The sequence below is a fragment of the Gobius niger genome (assembly GCF_951799975.1).
Source record: "Gobius niger genome assembly, chromosome: 8".
Taxonomy (NCBI): domain Eukaryota; kingdom Metazoa; phylum Chordata; class Actinopteri; order Gobiiformes; family Gobiidae; genus Gobius; species Gobius niger.
The window spans coordinates 5,385,584-5,398,373 of record NC_136859.1 but is presented as its reverse complement, the minus strand read 5'-3'; the positions used below and the strand labels follow the sequence as shown (position 1 = coordinate 5,398,373).

Here is a 12,790-nt window from a genome sequence, read left to right as displayed (position 1 = left end):
TGAATCAAACCTCTGTGATTTGTGCGGCGGTAAATTAGTAATGGGTTTTTAGGGTTAGTTTAGGGTTAGTTTCAAAGCTTTTCCAGGTCATAACATCTTCATTAAGGCAAGACGCTGCAGGTGAAGAGGGGAAAAAACTACAGAGATAATATTTAGAAACTTTTGCTCATCAGACAGGCCTCCTCTGAGCCTGTTATTAAATCTCTTCTTCAAACGCACTTGTTCACTTTTGCCTTCGACACAGCCTGAGATTTTGACATTTTATCAGTGTTTAATGAGCTTTAATGAGCTCTGTTTTACCTTTGTAGCTCGGTCAACTTAGCTGTTTTAAAGTGCGTTATAAATAAAGTTGCCAAACTTTTCCTAAGATAAGGCAGTTTATGAAGAAAAAATGGCAAAAAATGGATGAAACCAATGGCTGCTGGCTGCTCTGCTTTGTGACGACACTAGAGGCCGCCGTTGCTGTAGTCCCTCCATATCGCTGCTAGCCTCCCATTCGAAAGCATTGCACTTTAGACACGTTAAAAACAACTTTAAAGCCTGGTTTCTAATTTTCTTAAACTTTCTACAGCTGGATATTCCTCCTGTGATAATGCCGAGTTAGCTACAATAAAGAAACCAGGCTGGTTTTCATATGAAATTTTTCGAAATCTCATACTAATGAGGGCCGGACTGTTAACATTGGAGCTGCACAAACTACACGTCACACAAGGGCTGAGTCTACAGTGAAGATCCCGCCCTTATGCCCTTTTTAGGAACATGCTTCGTCAGAGCTGGGGAGGAGGAGTCTGTAAATCCGCCATGATTTCCCCCTTGAACGTAGTTATTTTGTGAAATGAGTGAGTAATGACGGTCTATTAATATAATATATCTATGGGTGAAACTCAGAACTAGCATCCCGACTTGCACACGGTATAGTAGGTAAACTGATAGTTGCCACCCGGCAATAAACTAAAGAAGAAGAAGGTGAATCCGTCTTCTTCTTTAGCACCGCAGCACAGCAAGCACCACTTATTTGGAGCAAGAATGAAACCACAGACCGCTAAAAATAATAGGCAAGTTTACAGAATCCCCCTCCCCAGCTCTGATGATACATGTTTCTAAAAAGGACATAAGGGCGGGACCTTCACTGTAGACTCGGCCCTTGTGTGACGTGTAGTTCACGCTGCTCCAATGCTAACAGTCCGACCCTCATTAGTACGAGATTTCTAAAAAAAAAAAAAATTCTAACTAACCCAGCGTTATCACAGGAGGAATATCTCGCTGTAGAAAGTTAAAGAAAATTAGAAACCAGGCTCTAAAGTTGTTTTTAACGTCTCTAAAGCGCAGTGCATTCCAATGAGAGACTAGCGGCGATATGGAGGTACTACAGCATTGGCGGCCTCTAGTGTTGTCGTCACAAAGCAGAGCAGCCAGCAGCCATTGGATGAAACCAACTACTTTATTAGTTTACAAGCTTTCTTTTCATTGCTTTGCAGATGATATTCGAGTCTATCTGCCCTTTATATCAACCTCGTTCCAAACCTTTCTAAATTGTCTGCAAGACTTAGAAAACTGGACGGCACAAAATTTCTTAAATCTCAATGAAAAGAAAACCGAGGTTGCATTATTTGGTAATTTTAATGCTGCAGATATAGCTTTGCCTGGCCCACTCGCTCCTTATGCTCGTCCATCTGTGAGGCGTCATGTTGGGCAGCTCTCTTAAACTAGACAAGCAAATCAGTTCAGTCGTCCAAACTAGCTTCTTCCAGATGCACCTTTTAAGTAAAATCTTACATTCCACAAAAATGAAACAGCAGTACATGCTTTATTAGCACTTCTTTAGATTATTTCAAGTACTACTCGCAATCAAGGCCGGATTAATGCAGGGGTTTACAAGGGCTAAACCTAGGGGCCCAGCAGGTTGTAGGTCTAAACAAGGTCTGAGCCATTTTCATTGAGTGACACTGGGAAAAAATACGTACCTATTGGTCTGTTAAAATGCACCATTAAAATAAAAAAGATCTGTGAGGAAGGACCCCCAGACCCCCCTTTTAAATGAGTCCCACCACCAGTCTGGCAGTGGCAAAGGCTCTTCCACGAGGGCCACAGAGCTCAAATAGGGGTCATTATGTTAAACTTTTTTTTTCCACAAATTTGTCATCACTGAACATGTTTTCTCCTGTTCTCCAAATTCTCCAAATCTAAAAGCTTCTTCAAAATGGCGACAAAATACAAGAAGAAAATGAGGATGTAAATTGACAAAAATCCAGCAAAAAAAAAGACAAAAATCTAGTAAAAAGTGACAAAAATCCAGCAAAAAAGTGACAAAAATCCAGCAAAAAAATGACAACAATCCAGCAAAAAGTGACAAAAATCCAGCAAAAAATGACAAAAATCCAGCAAAAAAAATGACAAAAATCCAGCAAAAAAATGACAAAAATCCAGCAAAAAATGACAAAAATTCAGCAAAAAATGACAAAAATTCAGCAAAAAAATGACAAAAATCCAGCAAAAGAATGACAAAAATCCAGCAAAAAAAAATGGCAAAAATCAAGCAAAAGTGACAATAGAGCAGCAAAAAATGTGACAAAAAAGTGACAATAATCCAACAAAAAAGTGACAATAATCCAGCAAGTGCAAAAATCCAGCAAAAAAAAAAGACAAAAATCCAGCAAAAAAAAAGACAAAAATCCAGCAAAAAAATCACAAATATCCAGCAAAAATATGACAAAAATCCAGCAAAAAATGCCAAAAATCCAGCAAAAAATGACAAAAATCCAGCAAAAAAGTGACAAAAATCCAGCAAAAATGACAAAAAAAATTCAGCAAGAAAATGACAAAAATCCAGCAAAAAAGTGACAAACATCCAGCAAGAAAATGACAAAAATCCAGCAAAAAAGTGACAAAAATCCAGCAAAAAAAGACAAAAATCCAGCAAAAAAAAAAGACAAAAATTCAGCAAAAAAAGTGACAAAACAGCAACAAAAAAGTGACAATAATCCAGCAAAAAAGTGACCAAGATCCAGCCAAAAAGTGACAAAAATCCAGCAAAAAAGCGACAAAAATCCAGCAAAAAGAAGACAAAAATCCAGCAAAAAAGTGACAAAAATCCAGCAAAAAAAAGACAAAAATTCAGCAAAAAAGTGACAAAACAGCAACAAAAAAGTGACAAAAATCCAGCAAAAAAGTGACAAAAATCCAGCAAAAAAAAGACAAAAATTCAGCAAAAAAGTGACAAAAGTGCCATAAAAAAAAGTGACAAAAACACATAAGGGAAATAAAAAGTGACGACAATGGCAAAGAGGAGAGAATGCATCTGGTTTTGGCGGGTGGTAAGAGGTTAAGAAGTTACTTCTGCATGTTCAAAAAAACAATCCTTCATTTATCCTTTTATTGCAGACAGAGAGAAATCTGACAGACAGACATACAGTTTATGTACAGATGTTGCTAAGGCGCTATATAAATATAATATATCAATATATATATTGATCGTTTATGGGGGGCCCTGAAAAAACTCGAGCCCTGGGGCCCATTTTAAATCCGGCCCTGCTCGCAATTTAACACCTGGCTTAGTAAATGACTCCCCAAATGTTTCAGAAACCAGCATATTGACCTCAACCCGAATATTGACGGCATGTAAATGAAGTCAATTTCAATCTTCTCGAACTCGAACATCATGACAAAGGCCTGCAGTATTATTTTAGCCAATAAATACGAATAGAATATCACAGCAATCGAGCTACCACTTGCATGACCAGGCTCAGACTCGGTTCAAACACTACATTTCTATGAATTTGTGTGAACAAATTGGTCTCTGGCGCCCAGTCCAATCCTCCGCCTGAGATTCTCACTCAAAACCAGCCTCAAACCGCAGCCTGTAACAAGGATTTCAACTGTAGCCACCTTAATGCCGCGCGCTACATGAGAACATACTCCACGAAGCTTGTAAAATCTCGTCTCGATTAAAGAAACAGGTGTTGAGCATTTCCGACAGATTTCCAGACTCGGGCGCGCGTGTTTACTCCGGTAACCCCCTTTTTATCCATAAGAGACTCATCGGCTTCTCCTGTTCCCGCTTCAGCGCTAACGCGGTACATGACTCTCTTTATCGAGTTACTCCCCGAGTGTCAGTCTGATTACAGCCCCGGCTCCGCTGCAGATGGAGTTAAGCGCTTACTGTCCTGTTCCGGCTCGCTGTCGGCCCTTTTGGCAAAGCGTGACTCATGAATAATGTGCATCTGTGATACGGCCCGGCCTTGGACGCGCCTAAATCCCTGACAGCGCCGCGGCCATAATTTATGAGGAGAGGTGCCTATAGTGTGTGGGTTAAAGTGAATTCTGAATGATAATCAAATACTTTTATTTCCTCGCCGGTCTCTGATATTTGACTTGCTTCGCAGTGTTTCAGATTTGTATCAGGTTTTGTCCAGTCAAGGCTAACGTCTGTTAAGGAGAGACACTGCAGGTGAATATGAAAAAAACATAATTTGCAGATACCAAAAACCTTTGTTGTACATTACTAAAATAGACACGACAAAAAATTAAAAGCAACACTTTTGTTTTTGCTCTCATATGTCATGGGGAGAAATCAAAGGCATAACTCTTTGTCGATAAACACAATATGGCTGTATGAGTGATCAGCATGGCGCCTTGACTTTTGATCACGGTGGTCTCTACAACACTGCAGGATCAATTGTTTTGTAGGTTTTTGGGTGAGACGGTCTGTCAGTAGTGACAGGTCTGGCTGTAAGAACCAAAATGGCATTATTACAAGAAAACCTAATGAACCTGAGTCGGGGCAAAGCTCTCGATTTACAGATCGATCTACGTTCCTACTCTCACCTGTGGTCATGAGATTTGGGTCATGACCGAAAGGACAAGATCGCGAATACAAGCGGCCGAAATGAGTTTCCTTCGCAGGGTGGCTGGGCGCTCACTTCGAGATCGGGTGAGGAGCTCAGTTACCCGGGAGGAGCTCGGAGTAGAGTCACTGCTCCTACACGTCGAAAGGAGCAGCTGAGGTGGCTCGGGCATCTGTTCCGGATGCCTCCTGGTCGCCTCCCGCGGGAGGTGTTCCAGGCATGTCCTAGTGGGACAAGGCCTCGTGGAAGGCCCAGGACACGCTGGTGGGACTATGTCTCTGAGCTGGCCTGGTGTCGCCTCAGGGTCCCTCCAGAACAGCTGGAGGAGGTGTGTGTGGATCGGGAAGTTTGGGCATCTCTGCTGAGACTGCTGCCCCCGCGACCCGGCCCCGGATAAAGCGGAAGAAAATGGATAGATGGATAATGAACCTAATTAGAGGATATCTATTTAAAGGAACAGGCCACCGTTTTTCCATTCTGAGATATGTTCTCACCTGAGTTTAGATGAGTTGATGCATACCTGTCTTCCTGGTATTTGTGTGTGCCATCAAAGATGTTGTTAGCATTTGGCCTCTCCCAGTATATTCCTATAGCTCCAAACAGGAGTGAAGTTGGAAGCTACCACGCCCTTCCACAGGTACAAAGACCAGACAGGTACGTATCAACTCGTCAGGTAAGAATATATCTCAGTTTGCTGTTCCTTTAAACATTTTGTAATGAGAGCAATTCACCAGGTGCACAAAGATTGAGGTGGGTCCTTTAGTTTTAGATTTTTGGTCATTCATATCCTCCTCTGGCTGCCTGTTGCACACAGACCTTTTGTCCTTATATGGTGAATGCTAGGCCGCGACATATGCTAATTAGCCCTTACACACTTTCGTAAGTACCGATTTTCAGAAGTTTCTTAAGATGTTCATGAATGAGGGCCATTGTCACCAAATAAATTGTACTGCGTTTTATTCTCGTTCAAATTGAAGACATTTCTCCACCAGCCACAACTTGAATGCTGTCTGTTCGTGACTGAAGGGAACCTGTTTTGTTTGGGACCTCCGGAAAAATACTGTACGAAGAGCTGCAGTGAAATGCTAAATTGTGCCGAATAATTGATGCACTAATTTTGATCTGTTGAACCACTGCAGAAATAGCACCGTCTTTATCTGATCATTTGGAGCCGGTTTGGTATCACGTATGTTAAGCTCCACAGTGTGGCTTTAAAGGAACACTTTGCTCTATTCACTGTTCACTTTGACTCTGGGAATAAGTACGAGCACTCCACTGATGAAGCAAAGCGCTAAAGAGACGAGAGATTAGGCCGATGACTGAAACCATACCATGAGGATGGGCACTTGGTCTTGATCCGCCTTGAACACGGCGCGGTTGCAGAGTCCGGCCACTCGAGACAGCGAGGCCCACGTTGGAGAGCTCTTATCAAAGCCTGACCCTGCAGAAGAAGAAGAAACACAGAGCATTAGGCAGTGTTTTTTCATTGTGGGCCAAATATACAAGAGTTTATGGCATGTACAAGGCCTCAGACAGTTGGTAAACACTGAAACAAAGTGCATTCATCTGCGTAACAACCTTTATTTAGACTTGAAGACGAGACGCTGCAAGTGAATAGGGAAACTTTATGAATTTAGAGATATCAATTTGAAACTTTTGAGACATATATGTGAGGAAAAAAATGTATTGCAAGTTTTCTGTCATTTTAAGTTTTTAAATAAAACATGAGGCCATTTTTTAACCTAAATAATGCCCAAAATGTCCCTTATGACATTTGACAAAATCTGAATAATGGATAGACCCAGGTTAATATTTACAGAACCTCGTCATATAATGAGAATATCATGTAAATGTGCATTTACTTCTGTTATTCAACTTAGAATGTGAGACTTATATATGATACAGACTCATGACATGCAAAGTGACAAATGTCAAGCCTTTGTTATAATTTTGATGATTATGGTTTACAGTCCATTTTTAAAATGTTATAATTTTCTGAGATTTTTAAGTTTTGTTTTTTACTAGCTGTGCCATAATAATCAAAACACAGTTTAAGTCTAATAACAGAAGTAAATGCACTTTTTCATGATTTTCTAATCAGTCATATAACTAGAATATCATGAAAAAGTGCATTTACTTCTGTTATTAGACTTAAACTGTGATTTGATTATTATGGCACAGCTAGTAAAAACCAAAAGCGCCTGTATGGTTTTATTTTGTGACATTTTAGTTACAAAAACTGTTATTAAAATTATTAAAATTCTGCCTTGTTTTTTGAAACTCCCCCTCCTGGAACCGCCACCTTAACATGCTGGACCCGAATGAGCTCTGTTGTCGAGGGCTTCGTGCCCCTGGTAGGGTCTCCCAGGGCAAACAGGTCCTATAGGTGACGGGTCAGACAAAGAGCAGTTCAGAAGCCCCTTATGAGAGACCAACTGGCCCGGTTAGAACCATGAGGCCGTCCTTCTGTGGACCCACCACCTGCAGGAGGAGCCATAAGGGGCTGGTGCAATGTGATTTGGGCAGCTCCAACAGCTGCCCCCACGACCCGGAAATGAAGAAGATGGAAGAAGATGGAAGAAGATGGAGGAAGATGGATGGAAGATGGAAGAAGATGGATGGAAGAAGATGGATGGATGGATGGATGGATGGATGGATGGATGGATGGATGGATGGATGGATGGATGGATGGATGGATGGATGGATGGATGGATGGATGGATGGATGGATGGATGGATGGATGGATGGATGGATGGATGAGGATGGTTTGATGGATGGATGGATGGAAGAGGATGGATGGATGGATGGATGGATGGATGGATGGATGGATGGATGGATGGATGGATGGATGGATGGATGGATGGATGGATGGATGGATGGATGGATGGATGGATGGTTTGATGGATGGATGGAAGAGGATGGATGGATGGATGGATGGATGGATGGATAGATGGATTTTGAAATTCAAAACTCAATAAAACTCAGGAATTATGCTGTGTTTAAGTCATGTCAGAAGTTGGAAAATCCGACCAACGTTTTCACCGAGTTAGTGTTCCAGTTGTCCAAGTCGGAAACATCGGAGACAAGACACAGCCACAAAAGTTACTTAGTTGCTTATGTTCGAACATAAAAATCAGTTTACAGAGAAACTTCACTGTAATATTATAAAATTGTATTATGCATTTCATATAATTGGAGTAAATACAAGGATATTTCAACACTATTGGTTTCATATTTCCCTTTTAACCAGTAATTGACACGTTGGCATCAGAGCAGTAAAGTTTATCCGTTTCACGTTGACATTTAACAAGTGTATTTGGGAAACATCTGCCAAATAACACGGTTTATTGAAGCTTTGTATGTGTTACATGTCACATAGGGTGCAGCCATCTTTAAAGGCTCCTTTCTTGGGTTAGCTGATTCTGTCCCGAGTTTACAAATTAGTTGCTGCCAACCTCCGAGATCAAGTGGAACGCATCATTAAGTATTAAAAATCCCTAAAATATTGTTCAGTCCATGGCTTTAACATTTCAAGTCTGTTGACGCTACTTAGAAGGAGACATTGTCGCACCAATGTGAGAAAATTGCCCTTGAAATTACAATTCCCCATATAAATGCATGTAGAAACATTGAATCAGTGAATAATTAAACATGCTTATAGTGTCTCCGCTTAAACCCTAGCTTTGTCTCTCTCTGAAACAGTTCTTATTGAGGTTATGAGTGCGTAAAATGATTAAATTTGCAGTATTATGCATCTCCAGCAACATGCGCCAGCTCATTCAACATTAATGTTCCTGCCTTTAATATGATCTCATGGTTAAACAACAGCACAGGGGTCGCTAAAGCGGAGCGATGACTCCTATACCTCGACAGAAATGATGTTTCAAATCCCTGAGCCGCAGAAATGCCATGAATTTGTAAGCGCAGTAACTAATACAAAGCGCCGGGTTAAAGAAAATTCTTATATTAAAATTTCATCTTTTTTGCTTGGATCGAACTCGAAATGACCTTCTCTGCGCTCGGCCACCTGATTTATTTGTGCTCGTAGCCTTGGGTTCGGGCAGCGCCCACCGCCGCTGATATGAAAATAAAAGTGATGAATACGCTTCGTCGCCCGGGAGTTCAGCGCAGTCTCCAAATGAACGGGGAACCTGGGTGTTTTTCACTCCGCTATTTACATGAGTGAACGGAGGGTCACGAGTGAGAAGAGATGCATAAATATATGTTCGTGAGAAAGGTAAACACGGAAAGTTTGCCGCATATTGAAGCTGTAAAGCAAAAACATCCACGAGGAGAGACAACGCTTCGTCCTAATGATTATCCTTTTCACCTTCATAGAATCACGACACCATCACCCAGCGACAGCCCTCCAATGACCTATCTTCACTGTAGCAGCAGCAGGACCATCAGCCTCCTCAGCCTCTCCATGATAAACCAAAGCCTCCCTTCGTCACATCGCTGTCTCTGCTGAGGTCGAAGTGTCAACGTTTTTTGTGTTAAAGTCATTTTGTTGGTAAAAAGCAACAACATCCATAACAACACACTAATTATCACTGTCTGACAATTTACGGCTCTTTTCTGGAGGTCGAGTGGCTCTTTGTAATATAAACTTTTAATAACTGCCGACCTGAAAACTCACAAAATCTATAACTTAAAGCAGCACTAAGTAACTTGTTTACCTTAATAAATCCTTTCCGTAGTCCCTCTGGGGGTAATACAAGTGCTAATGGGATGATTGGAGGGTCTTTCATCTCCCCCTTGTGTCTCTGGCCAGAAAACCACAATTGCAACTTGACTGCCACCGGACCGGAGTCACCAATACACACTAATGGAATCACGAAGAAGAAGCTAACAGCTAACTACGGGCTAGCACCACTTTACACAGTATTTACAGCCAGGTTTGAGTGGAAAAAAAAATGTTTCCATTGTGTAATTGGATGAACAATATCCCTCTGTCCCTTTGTCTTTTCTGTCAGCGTAGTATTTACTCTCACAGAGAATTAGTGAGTTAAAAAATTGCAACTACGACACCTGCAGTTGCGCATGGCCTCTCGGGGCAAGAGCTACTTAGCACTGCTTTAAATAATCTAAAATTACAATGGGACTGAAATCTATAAAAAATCTTGCGCCACAACAAATAAAAAGAGGCAGCAACTATTTGACAAATAATTTTCAGTGCATTTAAGTTTTGACTTTAGTGCAAAAAGCTTTCACTTGTGTTGCCTGCTCCGTTGTTGAGCTGATTCTTGCGTTCGTTCGGGGAAGTTCTAGGTAAAATTGACAAAAAAGATTTGGCTCGTTTCACAATTGAGATCCGGTTCGTTCCCGTAAATGGTAATCGGTGCTCATCAATAGCAATATCAGGCATTTGACAGTCAATATGTCCGAGGCACTCGAGTATATAGGTATTGTAGTATAGGTATTCATCAGGGCATGTCCATTGCATCATTAATATTAAGTTGGACGCCTTTAGCTTTGATTCCAGCACTTTCACTGTGGCGTTATTTCTCAAAAATCTTCTGCAGCCTCAAAAGATCCATGTTTCTTTCCCAATTCTTCACCAGAATATCTTGTATTGATGATGGGAGAGCCTGACCATTGCGCAAAGCCCTCACCAGCACATCCAAAGATTCTCAATGGGGTTAAGATCTGGACTCTGCGGCGGCCGATCCATCTCATGCTCCCTCTGCTCTTTCACAATATGAGCCCAATGAATCCTCTCATCTTGGAATAAGCCCGTGCCATCAGGGAAGAAGAAATCCATTGATCTAATATTATTGGTAGAATATTGATGGATAATCAGGACATCAGCTGATTCTTTGAGCTCATACTGTTGTTGAACCTAAACCTGACCAACTCTAGCAGCCCCAGATCAGAACAGATAGCTAAATCCAGATCCAGGCCGAGAGCAAATCAGGACACAGGATGGGCTAAAAGAGATCCACATTGGACTAAATTATGTCTAAACTGGGTCTAAACCAAAAGAGCAACCAACTTAAACGCATCACTAAAGTATAAATGAAATGATGTGCAAAGGTATGAAGTCTGAAATTGACTCGTTTACAACTCAATCTCTGGGAATTAAATTAAAAAGTAAAGTCTCCAACATGGCGGGAATAGGATTTTACATTTCGCGAGAACCAGGTCCAGACAGCGCTGCTCTGTGGGTGATTCTTGCTTCATTCCTGTCAGAAGTATTTTCTCCCATGATCTCTGAAAATAAACTAATCTGAGCGTATTGAGCGGAGGGCCCTGACATGTGCCGCGGTGCGGTGAGTGGCAGCAGATATTGGCAGCTTGTTTCGACGGTGGCTGGTCACAGGATCGGAGCGTCTTAATTAAAAGTGATCTCTCTGACAGACGGCTCCGCTGTGGAATACTGAGGAGGAGGAGGAACACTGTATCCACCTTACTCCGTCCATCTTTTATTATACTCTGAGACGCCTTATTGGGTTTCCTATAGAGCTCGAGATAGCATCGCCTGGAGGAAGGTCACGTAGTAATGACCCACAGATCGTCCAGGCATTTTTGGATGAACTTTGCATGTTGTGGATGGGTTTCCTTAAAGGGATATTTCAGGATTTTTCACATAGGGCCTCATTTCCTAGTTATCCAGAGTGTTGCTGATTTCTGGAGATATTTTTTTTGTAATTCATGCAGTTCTTATGTTTGAAGAGTTTTGTGGCGCTAGGCTATTGCAAGGGTAGTGCATTTCTATGGTATCAGCTTGCCTGCATTAAAAACAGTCTGACCCGCTCCACAGAGCACCTGAGGCAAATCACTTATAACACCAGACTAACCAATGCCATATAAATGTTTGTGTCGATAATAATTTTGAGAATATAACTGACCTTGCATCACATCAATGATGCATTTTGAGGGACTATTTTCTAGCAGATCACTCCGCCGCTGCATCGCTTATACAACCACGAAGCTGCTCAAATATAAGGTATTTTAAATGCAAAATGGTTCAAATTATTCTATCAACACAGGTCACATGACTCATATGTGGCAGGTTGCGCCACTCTCTCGCCCCCGTGCTCCAGTCGGCGCCTATAGCTCCATGATCTGAGCAGCGACTGAAAAACGATCAAACAGGGACAATTTTTTGCCAATTAACTATTGTATGATGGCGCTGTTAATAAAAAATCTCAGCCGCTTTTGGGAAAATTCATTGAACGTTTCTGTCTGTCAAAAGCTTAGTACAACCTGTCAGCCTTCATCCCAATATCCAAAACTTTTTTTCAATACTCATCGATAGATACAGACGACATCTCGTCATAGAAGCGGGTGTGGCTTCGCCGAGGGGGGAAATTTTCAATAAATTTTCCACTCTTTTCAGCCATTTTCTGGTGGAATATGAACTTATGTATCACTCATAAATAAAGTCAAGTGTAAATCGGGCCCATATGGATATTTTCTCACAGCAGATTATTCAGTAGAAGTGAAAAAACGGAAGTTGCAGCTAGCACTAGCTAACCGTTAGCATTAGCCTGATGCTAACATGAAGCATTAAGTTAGCATTCTCCGTTTTTTATGAATTTAAGGGCAGTTGAACCACTTTGCTCCTCCCCATGTGTTTGTATTTTTATTTAGTTGAAAACTATATTCATATTTCAGCATTTGTTTAAGTAGTTTTGGAATAATTTGATTTTTCTCCAAATTGTTTTCCCCCTTAACTGTTTTCAAATATGACCATATATGGGCGATTCCAGAGATGCTGTCTGTATCTATTAAGTTAGTTGCTTTAAAAAAAAGTAATTATGTATGACTATCTCTGACTAAAACTGATTTAACACTAATCACATTTAGAAATGACTAAAAGACTAAAACTAAGAGGGCTGTCAAAAACAATACTGACTCCAGTGTACGTCACATGGTGTTTTCAAGTCCAAACAGCGCTGACATAAGGGAAAGATGTGCGCCCTCTGTTGGCATTTGGCGGC

At 41.2% G+C, this 12,790-nt stretch overlaps 1 protein-coding gene across 1 annotated transcript in view; it reads right to left on the bottom strand.

Moving 5' to 3' along the window:
- Positions 1–12,790, bottom strand: part of atp1a2a (ATPase Na+/K+ transporting subunit alpha 2a) — a 213,653-nt gene that overhangs the window by 104,481 nt on the left and 96,382 nt on the right. The window contains exon 10 of the mRNA XM_079561009.1: positions 6,176–6,285. Coding sequence (XP_079417135.1) covers positions 6,176–6,285 — 110 coding nt within the window. The remainder of the gene's footprint in view (positions 1–6,175; positions 6,286–12,790) is intronic.